Here is a 23,678-nt window from a genome sequence, read left to right as displayed (position 1 = left end):
CATCACTGTCGTTTGAGGATGAAGCAACTTCAGGGTCAAGGTCAATCTCCAAATAAGGAGAGTCTGGCAACTTCTGTTTGCAGCTTTCACTCAGTTTTGGAGAGTTTCGAATCACTATTCTAAGGGCTGTGAGTTTCTCCATCCCAGGTGGCAGGTATGACAATCCTGAGCAACTTACAATCTCAAGTTTTTGAATTGCTGTGAGATTTGCAAGCCATGCTGGTGATTCAGTGACCTTGGGACATCCTTCAATTCGAATGTACTCAAGTGTTAGCAGAACCCTGAAGAATCAATTGGGGTAAGTTCACCGGCTCTTGCAATTCATAATTCATAAACACTTTCAGGTTCAGCCTGAGGCCTTCTCCTGGAAAGTCCATCTTCAGATCTAGCTTAGAACAGCTCCGTATCACCCGCTTCTGCAACCTCTTCAGAAGTTTTACATTTTCTGGCAACGATGTCAAGTTATCACATTCACATCCTTGCAAAATCAATGTTCGGATGGTAGTGAGACTCTCCATTGCTCCAAGAAAACTTTCTAGTTTCTTGCACTTGTGTAAGTGCAGTTACTGGAGAGCTTTGAAACTTTCAGTACCAATTTCTGGTTGACGCTCGCACTGTATAGTTAATTCCATATATCTGAGGCTAATCATCTTCTGTATGTTTCGGGGTAAATTCTCAAGAGCTGAAAAACCACGAAGTTTCAAGGTTTGCAGATTCAGAAGCTTGCAAATAGCCTCATGGGGTTTCTCCAATTCTGAATTCCAAGATAAGTCAAGAGATCTCAAATGTTTCAATTCAGCTACAGAATCTGACAGCTCTTTGAACTGAAACCGCTTAAACATAACAGCCTGAGACGGTTAAAATTCGATATCAATTTATTAACAAAAGATTCACTAAGACTCTCAGATTGTAGACTTTGCATGATGATGGTCCCTAAATTGTTCGAAATAAATGGAACTTTTTTATTGCCATTTCCAATGCCAAGAAAATAAATATGCCGAGCACAACTGCTGAGAATTTACGTCGTCATGCAAGATTCTGAGATCTACCGTTCTGTAGTTTGCTTGTGCCATCTTCTCCACAAGATCATATGTAAGATTATGCATTTTAAAAGTGAATAAATAGCCATGATCTTCAATATCTTGAAAGAAACACCTCGAAAATAATTTCTTTAAATACCGCAACCCAGCATCTTCCAGGTCTTCATATTCAGCAGGAGATTGAAGAAAACCATGCGCTATCCAATTACAAATCATATAATCACTGCTGAAACAAAAATTCCTTGGAAACAAGGAGCAATAGGTCAAACATCTTTGCAAATGAGATGGCAAATGAGCATAACTCAATTTCAACGCTGATAGAATGTTGTTTCTACCTTGTTCTGGCTCCCATTTGATACTGTTTCTAATTATCAGCCACTCATCCTTTATTGTGTTTTTATGAAGTAGGGTACCTAAAGTTTTCAAGACTAAGGGAACATGGCCACTTCTTTCCACTATTTCTTCTCCGATTGCAGTCAAATTTGAATTTGCTTTGTCTGCGTCATCCCCGAAAGCAAATTTCTCAAACAACAACTTAGAATCCTGATGGGAAAGGCCTTGCAAAGGATAGCTATCAGCAGTGCCCATTAATGACGCAACTTGGCTGCTTCTCGTTGTAACCAATATTTTACTTCCGTTTGCTTCTTGCGTGAATAATTGTTTCAACTTGTCCCATCTATCATAATTTTTATTCCACACATCATCCAAGAAGAGCAGAAATTTCTTACCAACCTATTCTTTCAACAAGCAGGCTTCTAACTCAACGACTCCCAATTCAGCATCATTTTTCCCAGTTGCAGAAGTATAACTTCTTTCATCAGCTTAATCATATGAAAGTCCTCAGGTACACTTATCCACATTTTTAACTTAAACTGCTCATCTATCTTTTTGTCATCGTACACTAGTTTGGCAAGAGTGGTTTTTCCCATGCCCCCTAGGCCAACTATAGGAATTACAGACGCCCTTTCATCTTTTTTGTTAGGCTTCATCAACAAGTCTATAATGTTTTTCTTATCATTTTCTCGTCCAAAAACTTGAGAAGTGCCCACAAAGGGGTGGTTCATTGCATTATCTCCTGAATAAATAAGCTTAGTGTGTGGATCCTTGTCATCTATAGATCTAGACTGAATATTATCTACCATATCATCTGAGCTCTTTTTAGTCACCTTGATTTTAAGATAATATTTGAGGATATTGAGTTTGCCTACCTGTGTCGCCAGCACTTCACACTTCAATTCATCCAAGAGATCCTCAGCGTCATACAACAGTTTTGAAAGCTTTGCGAGCCCGTCCTCCAGCTTCTGATTATGTAACTGTTGTGCTTCGGCCTTCATGAGTACGACTTTACCATTGAACAAGATTTCTTTGGCCTTTCAGTATTTCTTTTCGAAGATTCAACACAAGCCACTGTCTGGGGAATCAAGGAAGTCTATCTTCGTCAATATGTTAGCTGCAATCCTCGATGGAAATGATTCTGCCATGTTCTTTGAGTGGAAAGAAGGATTGGGATAATGAATTGGTGGAAAGTGAAAAATGATGTTATAGTCTTTTTATAATGAGTAGGTTGTAAATCTATATTTCCTGAAACAGGACAACATGGGGAATGAAGCATGGATTTCTTAAACAAAGCCCAGCTGCAGGAATTTAGATACCTGAAAGGATGTAGTGTAACTACTTTATTAGGTAACATAACATGGGATTAGCATTCTGGTAAGGATTCAACAATCTTATTAGTAGCATAATTATAAATATCTTTCTATATACTGTGCGTATCTTATAACACGATACAGATAGAAAATGATATATATTATAAAGTATATTAAATTAATACAATAAGATACAAATTCTACGATATGATATATATTATTGGTACAGATCGATACACTTTTTAAAAAAATAATGATGTAGTAAATATGTATATGATAATACGATCAGCAATTTAACTATCATGATTAGTAACATCGTCTTTTGTTGTCATCCTTTTAAGCGTAGGGCGCTGGTATTTTTATAATATGGTGTTCTTCTGCCTGTGGGATGTCTCCCGGAGAAGTATCGTTTCGAGGAAATACGTTCAAGCAATTGCAATTAGTCTGCAGGATTGGCGATTGAAGAGCAACCCTTTTTCCTATATCAGTCAAAGAATGCAGATAAACCTATCATGAAGACATACGTTTAACAATAATTTGTCTAAAATCAAAAGAATTTTTCTATGGTCATTCGTAACAACAAAGGAAATCTAACATCTTTTTTTAGATCCTATAAATATAAATACCACTGCAAAAGAGTGGGACAAGAGAGAAATATACAAAAATACGTACACTTCTTATATATAGTCTATTCAGAATACATTTTATAACCTGATCATAATCAATACCATCATAGCCTATGCAACTTACACCAATTAATAATGAAAAATCTCATTAGCATATATCATTACTATTTATTAATTTCGAGTTCAGACTAAAAAATAAAATAAAATACAAGTCATGAATCCATTTACTTGTTTCTTGGTGTATGGAAGATGTTACTTGTGAGTTTGATTTTACACATTGTATGACTTGTGAACTTCAATATAGATTATTGGCCAAAGGACCTATTCTCACTCAAAGTTTATTACATTTCCAAATTAATACTAGTTAAATATTAAAAACCTAAACACCCACCCGTGGGAGGTTAAGATTAACAGAACCTGTTAAATTTCAGAGTTAAAATTATCATTTAACTAGTAATATATTAAAAAGAAAAAAATGTTATAAATTTCTTTTTTAGGTTTAGAAAACTAATAATTTTCTCATTAGATTAAATTTTAAAATGTTATATTTTCTACTTATAGTTTTTTTTTCTTCCTCTTCTTTTCCAACCCCATCACTAGCGGACTTCCCTCTATAATATATATTTTCCACTTCCCTCTCTCTCCCCTTTTCTTCTTGAAATTCAGAGTCTTCTCCAGATGAAGAATCGTCTTGGAAAAGTGGAAAAAAAGGGAGGGAGAGAGAAGTTGGCTAGTGACGACGCCAAAAAAGGGAAAAGAGAAAAGAAAAAAAAACTCTAAAGGAGAAAATATAACATTTTACAGTTTAATCCTGAGGAAAAATTATTAATTTCTAAACTTATGAGGGAAATAGATAACGTTAACTGATTCTGTTAATTTTAACAACTCTCGTATAGGTGTTTAGTTTTTTAATATTTAATAAATATTAATTTGGGAATACAACAAACTTTGAGTAAGAATAAATCCTTTAGCCTAGATTATTAATTGATTGTTGGCCTTTCGGTTGCAAGAATAGGCGTGAAATTTTGTTTTTAAATGAAAGCACCGCCTTAAATTCTCATTACTTAACACCAATCTTTGAACAAATACCAATGATGTTAGCATGCATGTAATATAATTACTAATTTAGACTGATGTCTTAAGATGTGAACTGGAAAGAAAAAAATTATAAGCGCCGGGATATTTCAAAGTTGCAAAGGCCATGTCGCAAGAACAAGAATATGAAGAAGTGGGCTAGCCATCAGGTCCGTGAACTCAGCCATGGAGCTCAACCTCATAGATGTCAACTCCGCCTCCGGTGATGGCATATTTCTCTCACCTTCTGACTTCGCATGCAGGCTCCCCACCAAGAACCCTGACGCCTCCGTCTTGCTTGACCGTATGCTATGGCTCTTGGCTAGCTATGATATACTTAAATACTCGATTAGAATTGGAGAGAATGGAGAAGTTGAAAGATTGTTTAGTGCTGCACCCATTTGCAAGTTCTTTGTTAAGAATGATAATGGAGTGACGGTTGGGCCATTGTTTGGTGCTACACAACATATCACGTCACACCCAGAAAATCTGTAATTCAAAGCTAATTTCTCATATTCTTTAAGTGTCCTTTATCTTCCTCCCGTTGGACAATCATCATTAACGCGTCTTTCTCGCAGGCAATGTTTGATGAGACCACCTAACCTATTTTAGGTAGGATACATTCCAATCCAGCCCAACTGACAATAGGGATCCAAAAAAAAAAAAAAAAAAATTAAAAGGGTCATTAAAGATAAAGAAAAGAAGATGAATTATTTGAACTCATTCAAATCGAATATGGAATTGAGTCTAAGCCAACTTAGCTTGATTTCAACCCTAATTTTGACACATCACCTCCTTCATTGCTTTATTCATAATTACTCTTAAAATGCCCATAAAATAATCCAAGAGATATTTATACCACCAATATATATATATATATTGTCTAACTAAATATTTAAAAAAAAACTATAAGCTAAAACTATATATATATGGAGTATTATTATCGTTTTTTAAAAAGTTAAAGTATAACTCAGGCAATTAATTATAAATTTAATAATTTATCATAAATTTAAATTTCAGTAATACCCTAAAATAATTATTTTGAAATAAATTTGATCAATAATAAAAATATTTAATTATTTATAACAATATGAATGACAGTTATATCTAAAAATAATAAATTTAAAATATGTTATGATGATTCTATTAAAATTTATTTTAGCATTAGAATGGATTTAGTTAAGATGGGTTGAGTGGCTTAGTGTACATTTCAAGCAAATCTTGTCCAACCTATCCCAGTCATGGTCCTTAGTATTTTACCATATATGGTACGCATAATATAATATGATATAATATAGATAGAAAATAATACATATCTTAAAATATATTAATATAATAAAATAGACATATTGTATGATAAAAAACATATTAATGATACAATTGATTCACTTTTTTTTGAGAAGTGATGACATGATAGAATTGTATTTAAGAAATTATAAAATTTAAAGGGATGTATGTACTGTTTTTCAAGATGATGATATAAAAATCAAAATTTTTTATTATTATTATTTTAAAAAAGGAAATATCATGCAGTATGGTACAATACAAGATATGCAAAATTAACTTTTTGATATACGATATAATATACAATTTGATTACTGTAAACGTTAGATTGGAGTGAAGAAAGAGGGTCGGTTGGGGTAGAGTAATATTATGTTCGAGTTTTGAGTGTTTTGGACTGGATTGCCAAAAAACATTTTACCTTTATATATGTAAACTATCAATAAAGTCCCTTAAATTTTTATTGACTCTTTTATTCATTTTCTTAACCTCTTATATTTTACTGTTATTCTAGGCCCTCTAAATTTCATTTCTGCCCAATAAACCATAAATTGTTAACTGCCCTTACATTACCAGCAAACTGAAGTCCTAGGAATGCACGTACCTTCAAAAAAATGGCATCGCCTTTTGGAACACTTAAGAACATATCTCCACCAACATGTTCAACACCTACACAGATCTTATTAAGGATTTGAGGCCTTCATTTTCAAATCCTTTGTAAACTTGGACCATCTTCTTCATGATCAAGGTAGTTTGACATTGCTTTGTTGAACTACTGGCTATGCGTAGGATCCTTCTCTGAGTATTCAAATGCAGAGATTCCGCCTTCCAGGAGAGTATCAGTTAGGTGATACCTGACAACGAAGATTACAGTATCCCAAATTTAACCCAACTCTCAAACAAGATAATAATTAAAAGAAGTTAAAAAGTAAAAATACCAGCTCTGAATGGGGACCTTGTCGTGTTGCAATTGAAACAAAGGCCCAACCGACCCTCCAATTTTCATTTTTAACAAAGAACTTGCAAAATAGGTGCAGCACTAAACAATCTCTCAGCTTCTCCATTCTCTCCAGTTCTAATCGAGCACTTAAGTATATCATAGCTAGCCAAGAGCCTTAGCAAACGGTCAAGCAAAACGGAGGCGTCAGGATTCTTGGTGGGGAGCCCACTTGCGAAGTCATAAGGTGAGAGAAATATGCCATCACCGGAGGCGGAGATGATATCTATGAGGTTGAGCTCCATGGCTGAGCTCATGAACCTGATGACTAGCTTGCCCACTTTTTCATATTCTTGTTATTGCGACATGGCCTTTACAAATTTGAAAAATCTACGCACTTATAGTTCACAACTAACATCTTCCACACACCGCAAAACAAGGAAATGGATTTATGATTTTTATTTTATTTTATTTTATTTTTTAGTTTCAACTCGAAGTTATATATATGTGATTGATACAAAAAGAATCCGTACAACAATACCACGTACTAGGATTTAGGCAACATTACACTTAGACTACATATTTTAAACCATTGTCTTAAGTAATTTAAGCTATGGTTTTAATTGTGTTGTAGTAGTATTATGAGATATAAAACAACCGATTTAATTACTATTGCAAAAGATTAGAATTTTAGTTATGGTTTAATTAAAAATGAAATGTTACGGTACATCAAAACTATGACATTTTATGAAATTAAAAGATTTGATTTATTTCTTAAATTGAGCTGAACTTGAGTTTAAAGGTGTTCAATTTAGTTTGACTTTTATTAAATTCAAATTTATAGCTCAAATTAGTGTTACTCTTAATTTTGGCTTAACAAATTTGAGCCAAACTTGAGTTAAGGGTCTTTGAACTCAATTCGATTCATATCTATAGTTAAAATAATTGTCAAAACAGTATCGTTGTTTTATGAATAATTACAAATTTGAACTATGAATTCAAACGAGCTAAACCATTTTTAATTCGAATAAAACTAAAGTTACCCTTAATTTTGATTTGATGAAATCAAGTCAAATGATTATTCATTTAAGTCAAACGTTTCTTAGGGAATGTTACAGCTCAACTTGATATGTAGGTGAAATTGATGGACATAAATTAGGACCTAGAATGCACATAAATGCATTCTAATGTTTCGAAAACCAAAAACTTCTCAGAACTAGTATGAAACATTTCGGAACCGTTTCTTTAATTTAAAATAAATATGAAGCGTGTTTTTGGAAAAGAAACGCGTTTCATAACAAATATTTGCAGCCTATCAACATCCACTTTGCATTCCCAAATATCCACAACCTATCCTTATTCCTCTCCGTCATAAGCTTGTCGACTCCTCTCTGTCTCCGATGTCTCAACTTCTCACTATCTCTGGCGTCTCAACTCTTCACCATCTTTGGCGTTTCAACTCCTCTCATCATCGGCGTTTCTAAGTCTCAACGATCTATTCGACACTTCAGCTTCACTTTATTATTTTAATGTCATTTTCAATGTACCTTGGCCTGGAAATGACATTAGAATTGCAAATGCAATGTTACATGTTATTAACGTGTTCTCTAAAATAATTTATCAATGGAAAACTAGAATTGCAAATGAATATTTTTTTATGAATATATATGGTAAGTTGGAGACTGACTTACTATTTATAAATTATTACTTTATATTAACTTCTTTCCATGATGATAAAAGTCAATTGCGTAGAAGTCAGAGAATGGTTTGGTGTTGAAGCTACCGTTTAATATACAACCAGAATCATTTAATTATTGGTATTTGGTAGCTGCTGACTTCATTTAAATAATTTTCTTGAACTCAAATCAAATCAGGTTAAACGTAGATTTTACATATTGAATTATTATTCGATAGGCACTAGATTTTATATGATTTAATCTAAATATGATGAATGCATCTGGACCAAAATCATCGAAACTCAGCACCAACTTGACTATGCCTTACCCACCAAATCTTTAGGTAAATCTATAAATTTGACTATCACATCACATGACTCTCTTTCCAATTTCAGCAGTGACAGCAAAGTCCTACCAATTAATCAATCATTTTATTATATACTTTTAATGTCCCATGTTAATCATTCACACACATATAAAATTCAGGTTTCCTGTATTAATATAAGCGTTAAAACAATAAAATTTTGACTATCCTTTATGGGTATATCAACCTTTCCCCCTATAGCCTTCTCTCTCCAATGATGCCAACGATAGCCTTCTCTCTTTCACTCAGCTTCTCCGTCAATCCCCTTCAGTTTCTAGCCAACCTCTACTGACGAGAGAAATTTGGGAGGATTTGTTAGTTTTTGAATCTGGAGATGGAAATATAATAAATTTTTAGTTTTTTAAAATATTTTTGTTAAATAACGATTTTACTTCTAACAGTAACTGTGAAATTTAACAAAAATATGAATATTTAGATTTTCAAAATTTATCAGGTAAAAAATTGGGTTTGCATTAAACCTTGGGTGAAAAATAGTAATTTAGCCTTATATAATTATATAGTTTTAAATTAATAATAAAATAATATCTAATCATTCGATAACATATATAAATATGCATATATTTATATATCTAAAATAGATATATAAAATATTATTTTTGTTAAAAAACATATTCTTTTTAACATTTACCAGGTTTAAATTTGGCTAAACGACTATTTCCCACCCAAGGTATATTGAAATGTCAAGTTTTCATTCTTTATCTTTGATAATACCAAACATCTACTCATGAGCAGTTAAAATTAACGGTGATAAGGGTAAAATCGTTATTTTCTCTATAATATTAAAAATAAACTAAAATATAATCTATTTTTGCCCCCCTAAACTTTAAAAACTAAAATTTTTCCCCAGCCTAAGTTTTAAAAAATGGTAATTTCATCTTAGGGTTTCTTTTTGAAATCTCCAGCGACATCTCTAGCTCCATTGCTGACGGCCTCTCTCTCCTCAAACATTCTCTCCTTCTGACGATCTCTTTCCTCCAATTTGGAGCCCTGATTGGCATCAAAGATGTCTTGGAAGACGAAGAACTTCGTCGGAGAAAATGAAGTTCTTCGTCTTCCCAGACGAAGAAGAAGACGAAGCTGTCATCTTCATCTAGGAAGATGAGAAGAAGACCTCTGGGAAGACGACCGTCTTCCTAGACGAAGACGACAAGATGAAGAACTTCGTCTTCTAAGACATCTCTGACATCGATCGGGCTCCAAATGGGAAGAAAGAGATCACTGGAAGGAGAGGATGCTTTGGGAGGGAGAGAGAGGCCGTCGGCAATGGAGCCGGAGATGTCGTTGAAGATTCAAAGGAAACCCTAAGGTGAAACTGCTATTTTTTAAAACTAAGACTGAGGGAAACTTTTAGTTTTTAAAGTTTAGGGAGGTAAAAGGAGATAAAATTTCAAGAGGTTAGAGTTCCGTTAATTTTAACTGCTCATGGATGGGTGTTTGGTATTATCAAAGATAAAAGGTGGAAACTTGACATTTCAGCATACCTTGGGTGGGAAATAGTCCTTTGGCCTTTAAATTTTTAGAAATTACGGTTGGTGCTACATCTATAATTGAATATAAAAATTATAACACAGCTAATCTTCATGATTTTTAACTACAAATTGAATCACCATGTGTCAAAAGAATGGCAAAGTAATTATATTCCAGTTGTAACTAAAATTATCATGGAAGGGATCTCATGATAATAATAGGAAACGAAAACTGTATAAGACTTTGTTTTTTATTTTCCTATTTTTTATTTGATTATTTATTTTAATTTTTTAGGTCATTTATAGCGTATTTAAAAGAGGGTAAAAAATAATACAATAACGAATATATAATTACTGTTTTAACCATTAAAACCACTATATTAGAAACTTTTTTTTCATTGGCAAAAAATATGAAACCGTTGAATTTACAGTATGACGAACTACTATATTAACTAAATATGCATTACTTAAAAATAATATAGTCTATTCTTTAAAATAGATTATAACAGTTACCTAATTTTTTTTTTTTTGATAATTTTAGTTAATGGACTTGCAAGAAGTAGATATGAGAAAGTAGTCAAAAATTAATTAAATTAAATGAATTTTCTCAAGTATATAAATTGATAATAATATTCCAACAAATTATGAGAATTTCTTGTTTTTATTGCAGAAAATTGCGAGAAATATCTATCTCTCTATAAAGCTATACTCACAGGCGAGAAGGATAAAGATGCATTAGAAGCCAGGATCACTAAACTTAGACACAGCTCTTCATGTTGCTGTGTGCACGGGCAAGGCCCAATATATATATATATTGTAGAGTAGGGTTGGAATGAAGCCAAATCAAACTAAGTTTAAACTTGTTTGAACTTAAATTTGATTTGATTTATGGCATGTGGAATATATATATATATATATTAATTAGGAGAGTATTATTGAGTGGTGGTGTAACCAAGCGATCAAATGCGGTTTAAATTAAAGAACAATGGGAAGGTGAACGAGCCACCAAAAAGTGACAAGATCAACATTGGTTAGAAAGAGTTGTAAATGACCATATCGTCATTAGGAGAAACTTTTGGATAGAAGATTGAGGTGGGATAGAAAGTGAAATTGGCAAATTAGTGGTTGGAGAAATAAAAAATGACCAAATCAATGTAAAAAAAAAAAAAAACTACTGATGGTTAGGGTTTGTGTGGTCTATAATTAGGGTTTTTGAGGGCTATAGTTCTCCTTTTCTTGGCAACCTCTCACCTTATATTTATTCTCTCTTCACAAATATTTTTTAATTCCTCCATGGGTTGAAATCAATAAAACCAACTTTTAAGTATATATCAATTTCACCTCTTAACAAAACAAAAAAGACAAAATCACTCTTAAATAATTCATATATTCAATTACCAATTTGATCGGTTAGACTAGAGTTAACCTATGTTGAGTCAAAGTTTGATTTTATTATTAAAACCACATTACCCAAGTGTTTTTCAAATTATCCAATATTTTTTAAATATCAATGATAAGAAATTTTCATAAATAATCATGTATTTAATCGTAGTTTTCCTCACTTTTGGTAAGAGAACAAATAGTTTTATTTAAAATTATTCCTTGATTATAATGCCATTCTAAAGGCCCCATAATATTTTAAAAAGTATTAGGGTTGATGTTGATAATATCTTTAACAATAAAGATATATGCCCCTAATTTTGAGTTATTAATTGAGTACTTTAATAATATTTTATTATGTGGTTAAGTAATTTTAAATTAAAGATTAAATAATACTCAATCACATAGTGATATCATCTGACTATCTAATTGGATACTCAAAACCGAATGGACATAATATTGCCTATGTTTAAACTTGAAATATTATGTATTTGGTGGTACATTTCTTCAGCATCTCTTAGGAGTGCCCAAGAGTTAAGAGATAGGAAGATATATAGGGAGAGAGAGAGAGAATTACCAGCTTTGCCCCGCCAAGCAACCTCAGCCAGGATGCATAATGATCTGCACTCATTTTCAGATTCTTGGTTGTACGACAAACACACTTTCCTATCAGTAATCAATTTTAATCAACAAAGTACAATTAGATATCATATATGATCACAACTGAGAATGCCATTGCAGAGGATCCAAGACTCCGAGAATATAGTCAACCATGGCTGACTGCATAAACATAAACTCACAAGCTAAAAGATAAAAACACAAACTTTAAAGTAAATTGAATTGCGGCATTAAAAAATGCAACAGAGCCAAAAAACTAAAACACAGGGATACCTTGTCCTTATTGTTTGGATGCAAAGTGGAGCCATAAACACAACAGAATTCTAAAGAGGGAACAGCTTTTAAAAAGCTCACTAGCTCAGCTCTCTTCTCATTCTCCATTCTTCAACTACCATTTAATCACAAACAAAAACAATTGAAACCATCATAAACTTGAAACCAAGCAAAAAAATGACACAAATACAAATTTATCTGCATAACCCCACATGAAGAAAAGTTGTACTCATCCATAACAAGGCCCATTATTTGAACCAGAGCAATAATATTAAAGAAAAAAATAAAAGGGTTAGCGTTTTAGCTCATTTTTCACTCTAAAACGAGAGTTGAAAACAGAACGATGAGTTTCAAAGAGGAATTTTATCAAACATTAAGCGTGCATTTCCGAAAGTTGTCTTTGCCTTCTGAATTATTAAATTTTGAAGCAGAGCAAGTAAATGAAACAAGCGATGCTGCGGATTCTCACTCGTCAGTTTCACCTTCTTAGCATCTGACAAATTTGACCCCAAAGTCAAAACAGAGGCCTTCTCATTTCTTGTTCGCAACGGGCCAGAGAGTTACCTATTTATACCGAATTTTTCAGTCAAATTTATTGCACTAATTTATATTTATTCATGTTAAAAACGATATTAATTTTCTTGCCAAACTATATCATAGGTGGGTTAATTAAGGGAGTTTAGGAAACCCATTGACAGGGTATAGTCCATGGATCGATTAATTGTCAGGACTTTATGTTATTGGCTATGACTTTTCAGAACATAGAGAGTTCTACAATATACATGGGGCCACAGATTGATAAGCCAGGTCATCTCCTCTTAGTAAATTTGTGTTGCATAATGACTCATCGACCCAACTCCTCAGGCTCATTCCTTCCGTAGAAATTTCATCTGTTGGCTTCTTTCTTGTGAAGGTTTCCATTAGCTTAATACTATTGCTGTATACATCCCCTTGTCTAGATATATTTTCCCTTCTCTTCCATATTCTGACAGTGATCACATGCACTTTCATGGTTACTCGAAGCAAAGAAAATCTAACTGAAAAAAATTATAATAATAAAACATTCTGAACAGGAAACAGTTACATGGAGGTTGGATTCGCGTTTGGCGATGACCCAGATGAGGAAAATCCGATTATTCTCTGCTTCGGCGATGACCAGTAATCTCCCCAGAAAAATCGACAAAGTAAGTAAACCATTCTTTCATCACAGATTACGTGTTTTTTCTGAATCACGGAGAAATAGTAAGTCAAGTCTGGGATCGGCTGCACTGTCCTGAGTATGTCTAAGCTGATCCCGAACTTCGTAACAGAGCCGATCATGAGCGGCCATCTCATCAGGCTCGCCGCTCAGGCTTGCCCACTATGAAATAAGCCGAAACCACAAATTACACAAATTAATTACAAATTATACAAATTTAATTAGCTCTAAGTCACCGTTCTAACAACCAAACCACTAAAAGTTGCGGTGTATTGTACGATTTTCCCTTCTTTGGGCTTATAGTTTTTACTTTAAACAGACATTTAGTTTAGATAATGTTTTATTATCAAAATAAAAAAAATATTTTAAAGATAGATTATTTAAAAGATTACTAAGTATAAATGATTATTATATTTGATAAAATTTGATTAGTATAAATAATTATTGTGTTCGGTTAAAAATAATAAAAAAATACTAATAAATTATTTTGTTTAAATGTCTTTGAAAATAATTATTAAAAAATATTTTTTATATTATTTATTATATTAATTAAAAATAAATTTATTTTTGTCTCAAACAATTAATAAATAAGAATATAATTATAATAAAATCAAAATTACCTTGATAATCTTTTAATACATAAGGTGAAAATGGTAATCAGATTATCACCTATATTACTTGCTACATCAGTATTGGTAATAAAAAATTACTGTAATATTTTATTACTAACAAACCAAATAAAATAATAAATGATATATTGTCAAGGTAATTTTTAAATCTTTGAACCAAATGGCCCTTAAAGATGTCTCGCAAGGAAGACAATGGACTATTTTAATCAGTATGAAAAAACACTAACATTATTAAGAGAAGAAATAACGAAAGGATAATATCATGTCGTTATAAATATTTATTTTTATGATTTTTTGTATGACCGATTATTTATATTTTCATTAAAACCAAGTAAATTTATAATTTTAACAAATGGAAAATAATCATTAAAAGTCTATTTCTAATTGTCGATTATCATTATAGTTTATCTTGTTAAAAGTATTAATGACGGGAATAGAAAAAATTTTCCCATATTAAATCTTTTTTTCTTTTTAGTGAATCCAAAGCTCTAAGCTCTTTTTCGATGTAGGATTTTAGCATCAATATAACCCTAAGACCCTCAATAAAGGAACTTGAGAGCACCTAACATTGTCCTTGCAAATAGTGTCACTATTAATGTTGTTTCGATTCATATGTAATGCACCACTTAAAACGGTGAGATCTTGTTCACTCGAACTTTTATTGATTTCGTGGTTGTCTTTAAAAGGTGTCTCATGCGGGAGACAAAGACAAAAGGTTTATATTGATGTAATATTTTTGACTTCCATTCTATAGAAAATTTTTTTGGCATTAACATGGTACCAAAAAGTTTCATTGATTTTTTTAACGTTTATTATTGATTGTAGACCATTAAAAGTTCTTTCCAATCTTTATTATTTCCAATTGTAAGAATATTATACCCAAAAACATAAATAATAAAGATTGTGTTTGTAAAGGGAACGATTGTTAATAAAAGGAAAAAAAAAATCATCTTTATTAAAACTGGGAAAATTCTACAAAGCCTCTATACTATGTCTTTTATACACAAAGGTCGATCAAATTTAACAGCTGATTCCAAGCACTTCTTTCATTATGATATACAAGTTGTCATCTAAGTCTTGGAAGAAGTTGAAAGCCGCTTCATCACTACACAAGGCTTCTCAGAAACTCAGGCCGTTCAACTCATGGGCAGGAAGCTCACTAGCAAACTCATTCATTTCTCTCTGCAAATGACATTCAATTGGGTGCAATAGTCAAATAACATTACATAAGCAAAAGAAAGGTTAAAGAATACGGCTGACTAGCATTAAAACTTTACTATCAATGCAAATAGAAGGAAATCAACCTAAATTTTAAACCCTTCTGCCTCTTCTCTGTCTGACTTTTCCAAATTCAACTTTAATTTTGATGAGTCTTGTTATTACTTCTTTTATGTCAATCCTGTACTGAGGTGATTCTCTTGTACAATCCATAGCCAAACTCAAGATAGATGACATGCATTCCTCCTTGCTAGAGAAATGTTCATCATCTCTTCTTAGTAGATTTGTGTCTAAGACTTGCATCACTGTGCTACATAATGCTTCACCAACCCAACTCCTTAAGGTCATTCCTTCTGTAAAAATTTCATCTGTTGGCTTCTTCCTTGTAAAGGTTTCCATTAGCATAATACCATAGCTGTATACATCCCCTTGTCTAGATATTTTTCCTTCTCTTCCATATTCTGACAATGATCACATAGTTACTTGAAGCAAAGAAAATTTAATTGAAAAAAAAAATAAAACATTCTGAACTAGAAATAGTTACCTGACACTTACCCAAAAAAAAAAAATTACCTGGAGCCATATAACCAATGGTGGCGAGGGTCTGTGTTTGTGTCATAGAGCCTTCTTCGCCCAAGAGCTTTGCAATGCCAAAATCACTTAAATGTGCAACCATATTTTCATCTAGCAAGACATTGCTGGGCTTTAAGTCACAGTGAATTACGGGAACTGAATAACCAAAATGGAGATATTCCAAAGCTGATGCAACATCGATCATTATGTTTAACCTATTTGAAATGTCCAAAACGTTATCATCAGAATACAAGCATTTCTCAAGGCTCCCGTTGGGCATGTACTCTAGAATCAAAGATTTGAAATCATAATTTGAACAGCTGCTGATAATTTTGACAAGATTTCGATGACGAATATTACTCATTACTGCACATTCAACTTCAAAACTTTCAAAATGCGAGTTGAATATCTTTACTGCAACCTCCATCCCATCATGTAATCTTCCTCTGAAAACCGAACCATAACTTCCTCTTCCAAGCAAGTTGTTCTCACTAAATCCATTTGTTGCTCTCACTATCTCTTCATAAGAAATTCTTCTCCACGTGTGTAGTGGATGCATCTCAACATGTGTAGGTGGCCTTGTTCTCTTTTTTCCGCATTTCATCGAGACAATTATAATAACAAAAACAGCTAATGTCAACGTAATGCTTAGTGGCAAAGCAATCAACAAGATAACTTTTCTTGAACTTGACTTTCCAGATGTGGTAGTTTTGCATGGTGGAACATGCTGTTTAGAAGAACCACATAATGCAAGGTTTCCCATAAATGACTCAGATGTGAAATTTCCAAAAGATCCTCCTTTAGGAATTTCACCGCTGAGTTGGTTGAAAGATAAATTTAGATATTTTAGGTAAATGAGTGCCTCTAAAGACTTAGGAATCGATCCAGAAAGAATGTTACTTGACAAATCCAAGAATTCTAAGCTTGTCAACTTACCAAATGTTTCAGGAATTGAGCCTTGTAGTCTATTGAATGCTAAGGAAAGGTTTTGTAGATTCTCTAGGCTACCAATAGCAATTGGAATGCTTCCTGAAATAAGATTCCTTGACAAATCTATGTTTATCGCAACCTTAAGATTCTCAATCTCTAATGGAAGAGATCCATTCAGAAAATTTGATGACAAATCAAAGTACAAGATATCTTTAAGGTTCCACAAATTTGAGGGTATAAAAGAAGTTAATTTGTTGAAACCTAAAAACAATTTCCTAAGTGTAGTAAGATTGCCTAAGCATGCAGGTATGGACCCATAGAACTTGTTACCATCCAAGTGCAACTCAACCAATTCATTCAAATGACAAAGACTGTACGGGATGAATCCTTCCAAATTATTATTTTCAAGAGACAAACCTTGGAGTTTCTTTAGCCCATCAATTGCAACTGGAATAGAGCCAATCAATTCATTGTCGTGTAGTTGTATTTCTACCAAGCTGCTTAAGTTTCCGATTTCTTTGGGAATGTTTCCACTAATGTTGCTCTCACTCATGTATATACTTTCCAAAGAAACTGAAAGATTGCCTATGGAACTTGGAAGGATGCTATTTAGTGGATTTCCATCTACGTCAAGATGCCTTAAATTCTTGCAATTTGTCAAAGGAAAAATTAAACTCAAATCTGAAGTAGAAGATGTCAAGTCATTAAAAGATAAGTAAAGCCACTCAAGATTTTTTAAGTTACCAACTGCTTCTGGAATAAAGCCTGAGAATGAGTTGAATCCTATGTTTATAATAGAGAGCTTAGAGGCATTTGTAATGAAACCAGGAAATGGTCCAATGAAATTATTATCTCCCAAGTAAAGCTGCTCAAGATTTGGAAGCTCTGCAGTAGATGGAAGGATTCCCGAGAGTTTATTGTATATAAGCGAAAGGAATTTCATTGTTGAGATGTTGAAAATAGCAGCTGGGACAGGGCCCAGAAGGTTGTTATAATCAAGCATTAAAATCTCAAGATTACGAAGATTACCAATTTCATATGGTACCTCACCTGAAAAATGATTGTTCAGTCAGTGAATTAGTTTGCAACAAGAAGAGATTCTGAAATGATAACATAAATTAAAGAAGAAATACTGAGGATAAGGAATAGTGTTGGATTGCAGAGTCTAATTATATATAAACCATATCTTCTAGAGTCAGTAGTCGCTGCTGGGCGTAACCCTCTAGTAAGGTTCTCTCGTTCAAAATTTAACAGAGATTTCTTTGTAATTGCAACATTATTAAAAATTCTATATAAATATATAGTTATATGTTTTCTATGGTACAACCCTAAAATTAATAAGAAGCTCAGTGCAGTCCATTGATAATATAAATTTGTCTTATTCATTCATAGCGAAATTTTCTTCCATTGGTGGAAAAGAGAAGGTTACTCAACTATTTTATAACTTCTATAAAATAAAATAAAATAAAATTTAAAGTAAGCAATTGTATGATCTAGAAAGAAAATTTGTGATATATATATATATATATATATTTGTGTGTATCATACCTTGGAATTCATTATATCCGAGATACAGCCACTTAAGTTGAGTCAAGTTCCCGATTTCTCTCGGAATGGAGCCTATGAAATAATTTATCGCCAAGGTTAAGTATTGCAAACCTTTGCATTTTGGTAGACTGGATGGTATTTCGCCATTGAACAAGTTTTTATCCAAATAAAGCGATTCCAAATTAGGAAGATGATCAAAAGTAGTTGCAGAAAGTCCACCAGATAATCCATTATCACCGAGGTCAATGTATATTAACGAAGTCATGTTGGAAAGGATGGAAGGGAAGGAACCAGAGAGTTGGTTTTGATACAGGCTAAGTTTCTGCAGTGATGATATGTTAAAAATGGAGGTGGGAATGGAACCTGACAACTGATTATGATCGAGATGAAGTCGTTCAAGTGAAGACAAGTTGCCAAGGGACCGAGGAATAGTCCCTGAAAACTTTACTTCACTCAAACCCAAGAACTGAAGTTTGGTCAAGGAACCCAACCATGATGGGATCTTTAAATTGATGAAGTTATTGAAACTGAATTGAAGATATCTGAGTCGACGTAAGTGAGCCAACTCATCCGGGATAGAGCCGTGAAAGCTGTTGTTTCTAATGCTTAGAATTACAAGGAAAGATAGATTTCCTAATTGAGGAGGAAGGGTAGCTGTAAGATTCAGATAAGAAATATTCAGAGCTGTGACTCTATGGTGGCGGACACCACAAGTGATGCCAATCCAATCACAAACAGAAGCTCTTGTGGACCAATTACCGGCCAATAAATTGCTAGGATCATGGCTTATACCAGCTTTCAGGGCAAGAAGAGCTTGTTTGTCCGTGGAAATATCCGTTGCTTCAGCATTAATGAAGGAAAGTGTCGAAAGATGAAGTAAGAAAGCTAAGAAAAAGCAGACGGAAAATTTTATCTCCATAGAGATCAGAACGGATATATCGGTTTGGTGTGGCCAGGCTTGGAGACTTGTGCAAGAACAGAAAAATGATACATATAAATAAACTAAAGGAGAACCGCTTGTCTCACAGTACAATTTATAAACAGTACTTAACAACGATACTCACCAACCCACTTGATCAATTACATTGAAAAATTCTTATAATTATAAGAATTTGGACGTATTTGTTTCAATTTTATATTTACATAATTATCTCTTCGTCATGTTTTATAAGATTATATTGAGACAAAAAGTAATATATTTATATTTTATACTGTTATTAAGCTAAAATTTTCCTAAAACAATCAATAACATGATAGTGGGCTAAACTTTCAATCTATAAATCAAATTACTTTAAAAACTCTATATATATTCATTTCTAATAATACAATTTATATAGCGTACTTAATAATGATATTCACCAACCCACACCATTTATGTTGAAAATGTTGTATATATGGTAGATTTTCCACCACCCAACGCGAAAGGAAAGTCAGAAACTTTGATGGGATTGCATTTAATGAAAAGGAAGAATGGGATGATATTATTGACTATGGGTAATGAAATTTGGCTGTATAAACCTGCGTCCCTTTCCATTGTGGACACACACTTCTTTCATCCTAATATTATTCTTACTGCCGAAATTCTAAATATTATTTGAATATATATTTATATTATAATAATTAAATCTGATTTACAATCTGAATTAACAAAATCATGAGAATATATATTTATATATATGAGATTGTAGTCTCAAATTCTATTAAAATATTTATTTATTTTATATTAACTATATCACATTTACAATCTAAAGTTTATATAAATTATAAAAAATATGGATTTGAAGTCTGAAATATAATAGAATTAAAGTTTACATACCATAATATTCTAAATATTAATTATAAAACCAGAAGTTTTGTAAATATAAGATAATATATAAACATAAAATTTTCAAAAATTAATCCCACTATTTTCCCTATAAAATAAGTTGTTTTATAAATATGAGATAATATTTGAACTTGAAGTTTTAAAGATTAACTCATATATATTATCTGTAAAACTAGAAGTTTTGTAAATATGATAATATTTAAATTTGAAGTTTCTAAAATTATATGGATAATATTAAATGGGGTTTTTACACGATTTTCTACCTGAAATTTATGAGTCTTGAGAAAATGATTAAATAAAATGTTCTAGAAGGATAAATCTAAAACCACTATTTTACCGATATCATATCCTCGAAAGATTGCAAGTCGAATATATGGATATAATGATAAATCCGCTAGATTCGTGGACAAATTTAAAAGATAAATTTAAACATCATATTCAATAATACTCCTAATGACTCTATAGTTTAGTACAACTCTGCGATGTTCAGAATTTTTCCTTGATTGAGATAATGTGGAAGAGAAAAATATTCTTCACCTTTTATTTTTTTATAATATACTCATGTAGTAGCAATATTGAGAAAAAAATTCTGAGTTAATTTTTCTTATTAATGAAAAACCATCAAACTCGTCCCACAAGTATTGCATCGTTTCCTAAAGTCAACGCAATTAGTATAAGTAGTTATCATGGGTGTGAGTAAGATCTTGGATGAAATAATTTTCAATTCAAAGATGATTATAATAGAAAATCTCAATCATACCACCAGAAGTGGACTAAGATTGAAACAAAATAAATAATAATACAGAGTAAACCACAAAATAATAGATGTAGTTATAAATGTCATTGGTTGTGTACCTGTAGTACGCACAAATATTAGGTGGATCTATACTAAACATCCATAAGAATTAAATTTTTAATGATTTAGATCCTATCAATTTAATAAATTTTGATGTTTTAAAACTTCTTTCAAAAATAAAAATATGAGTCACTTAAATAGTGACATGAATGCTCAAGAGTATCAAGGTCTACATTACTAAGAAACTCATCTATGGCAAAAGAGTGACTTGAAGATGAACCTTTGGTGGCAGTAACAATGACATTAGAATTAAAAGCCTTACTAGACTTGGAATTAGGTTAATTGTGTTGTCCAATGCCTTTCTTCGATTACAACTTAAAGCAGTCAGAAACAACATGCCATGGTTTATGACAGTAACGACAAAATATTTTACATTGAGATGAAGAGGAGGCAAGAGTAGCCAAAACAATATCAATGGAGAATAAAGATTATCAAGACTTCAAGGTAGCTAGACAAGTCTCCTCAACACATAATTTTGTAACCATTATGTTAAGATCTAGGAAGGCATCCCTTTGTGGCAAAGAGAATCTCACTGATTCAAACTTATCATTTAATGTTATAATAAACTAATATACTCGAAATTCATCTTTCTTTTCAATAGAGTATGACATCTTGAGGATCATGCCATTTGGTTTAGACAACGATAATTGATCCCATAAAGCTATCATTTCTAAGAGAAATTCATTAATAGATTAACTTAATTTTTTATGCATGCAATTGAGGTTACCATAAAGTTGAAACCAATGAATGGCATTGGTAGTGGAGTAACATTTAGCAAGCAAGTCCCATATTTATTTAGCAATCTCAAGACAACTAAATTAAAGTTTGATTGTTGAAACACAAGTACTATGAAACCAGGTAATAATTTGGCAGTTTTTGCTATCTTATTCTTCAGGTAATGCAATATAATTGGATGTCTCCATGTCTTCTTTTCTGATTGGTTAGGGTATATCACTATTAATATAATGTCACAATTTTCGACCCTTAAGAAACCCAGACATTTCTTATGCTCAAACAACATAGGTCGTAGCCTTAAGGATGGTACTAATAAGGTATGAGATTTCTACCTTTTCCATAGATAAATAACTCCAAATAATGTCAACTTATAGGCTAACTCCAACATTACCAAGATAAAATAGTAATGCAAGCTCAACACAACTTGATAATTCAATATGTAGTAGCAAGCCAAAACAATCCAACACAATGCAACAAGCCTAACACAATTTAGTATTCCACCACAAGAATCCAATAATGCAAAGGCCAAAGGACTATTTCCCACTCAAAGTATGCGCATTTCTCAAGTTTTCCCCTGTTAACTTTGAAAATACCATTTACCCACCCATGGACTGTTAAAATTAACTGAGTCCATTAGTTATATCATTTTCCCCCCTAAACCCTAAAAACCAATAATTTCACCTCAACTCAAGTTTAAAAAAACAACATTTTCCCATAAGGTTTCCAGTTTTTAGATTCAATTTTTTGGTGTCGTTTCTTCCTTTCTGGCGATCTCTAGGCAACGACTCTTCCTCTTTGGCATAGTCTTCTTTTGGCGACTCTCCTGGGAGCTGTCATCGATGAAGACGAGGTCTTTGTCGACGACAAAGACTCTTCGTCGATGACAGCTCCCAGGAGAGCTGCCAGAAGAAGATCGTGTTAGAGAGGAAGAGTCATTGCCTAGAGGCCGTCGAAGAGAAATAAACAATACTAGAAAATTGATTCTAAAAACTAGAAACCCTAGGGAGGAAAATGCTATTTTTTAAAACTTGGGTTGAACTGAAATTATTAGTTTTTAGGGTTTAGGGGGGGAAATTAAATCAAATTTAAGTTTATTTTTTATAATACAAACAAAATAATGATTTTACCCTTGAAACCATTAGTTTTAACCGTGCACATGTGGGTAAATGAGATTTTCAAAGTTAACAGAAGAAAACTTGAGAAATGCATGTACCTTGGGTGGGAAATAGTCCTTTGGCCTAATGCAAAGTCCAAAACAACCCAACAATATCCGCTAATCTAATTTTAAAAGAAATGTCCCAATCTAAGAAATTTATCTTGAAAAATAAACCACTAAATTCAAAATAAATCATGTTTTTCAAGCAACCATATGGAGAGTCACAACCCAATTTCCAAGGCAATAAATAATTGCAAATCTCCAGGACAATAAATAATTTCAAAGCATTAAAAGGAAAACCAAACTCCAAGCCAAAAAACAATTCCAAAAATTGAACTCACGAATTTCTCTAGCCAAACAACAATTCATAGAAGCTTTGCGTGAAAGATTGGTTGTTAGAAAAGAAAAGGAACCCGTTGTAGGGTTTTTAAGGCATCGACAATTAGCAGTGTAGAGAAATTTAAAAATTTAAAAATCATACAAACTTGAAAACCATGATTAGAATACCCATTTTAAACATAAATTCATAAACATACAAAAACACTTATAGAGTGTTTTAAGTTTAAACCTGCATTGATGGCTTCTTCAGCCTTCACATGACAAAAGAA

At 32.4% G+C, this 23,678-nt stretch overlaps 3 protein-coding genes, 1 long non-coding RNA gene and 1 pseudogene across 5 annotated transcripts; all 5 read right to left on the bottom strand.

Moving 5' to 3' along the window:
- Positions 1–563: 563 nt before the first annotated feature.
- LOC123219754 (putative disease resistance protein RGA1) lies at positions 564–1,628 on the bottom strand. The gene is made up of 2 exons (XM_044641735.1): positions 999–1,628; positions 564–848 (listed from the first exon to the last, which is right to left on the bottom strand). The coding sequence occupies exons 1-2, from the start codon at positions 1,626–1,628 to the stop codon at positions 564–566; spliced, it is 915 nt and encodes a 304-aa protein (XP_044497670.1).
- Positions 1,629–4,393: 2,765 nt separating this feature from the next.
- On the bottom strand, positions 4,394–6,921 carry LOC123219753 (annotated as a pseudogene).
- A 5,026-nt stretch (positions 6,922–11,947) lies between these two features.
- Positions 11,948–13,904, bottom strand: LOC123218517. Of its 2 annotated transcripts, none has more exons than XR_006502704.1 (2): positions 12,403–13,904; positions 11,948–12,291 (listed from the first exon to the last, which is right to left on the bottom strand). It is a non-coding gene; the product is annotated as an uncharacterized LOC123218517 (long non-coding RNA). The 2 variants fall into 2 exon arrangements; XR_006502705.1 differs by having other exon boundaries at positions 11,948–12,177.
- Positions 13,905–15,154: 1,250 nt separating this feature from the next.
- On the bottom strand, positions 15,155–17,987 carry LOC123219560 (receptor kinase-like protein Xa21). Its single transcript, XM_044641567.1, has 3 exons — positions 16,021–17,987; positions 15,534–15,908; positions 15,155–15,411 (listed from the first exon to the last, which is right to left on the bottom strand). Exons 1-2 carry the CDS (start codon positions 17,951–17,953, stop codon positions 15,541–15,543), a joined length of 2,301 nt encoding a protein of 766 aa, XP_044497502.1. The 5' UTR covers positions 17,954–17,987; the 3' UTR covers positions 15,155–15,411; positions 15,534–15,540.
- A 434-nt stretch (positions 17,988–18,421) lies between these two features.
- On the bottom strand, positions 18,422–19,440 carry LOC123219752 (LRR receptor-like serine/threonine-protein kinase EFR). Its single transcript, XM_044641734.1, has one exon. It carries the CDS (start codon positions 19,415–19,417, stop codon positions 18,422–18,424), a length of 996 nt encoding a protein of 331 aa, XP_044497669.1. The 5' UTR covers positions 19,418–19,440.
- Between the last annotated feature and the right edge of the window lie 4,238 nt (positions 19,441–23,678).

Source organism: Mangifera indica, chromosome 6, assembly GCF_011075055.1.
Source record: "Mangifera indica cultivar Alphonso chromosome 6, CATAS_Mindica_2.1, whole genome shotgun sequence".
NCBI lineage: Eukaryota > Viridiplantae > Streptophyta > Magnoliopsida > Sapindales > Anacardiaceae > Mangifera > Mangifera indica.
This window is presented reverse-complemented; position numbering and strand designations above follow the sequence as displayed.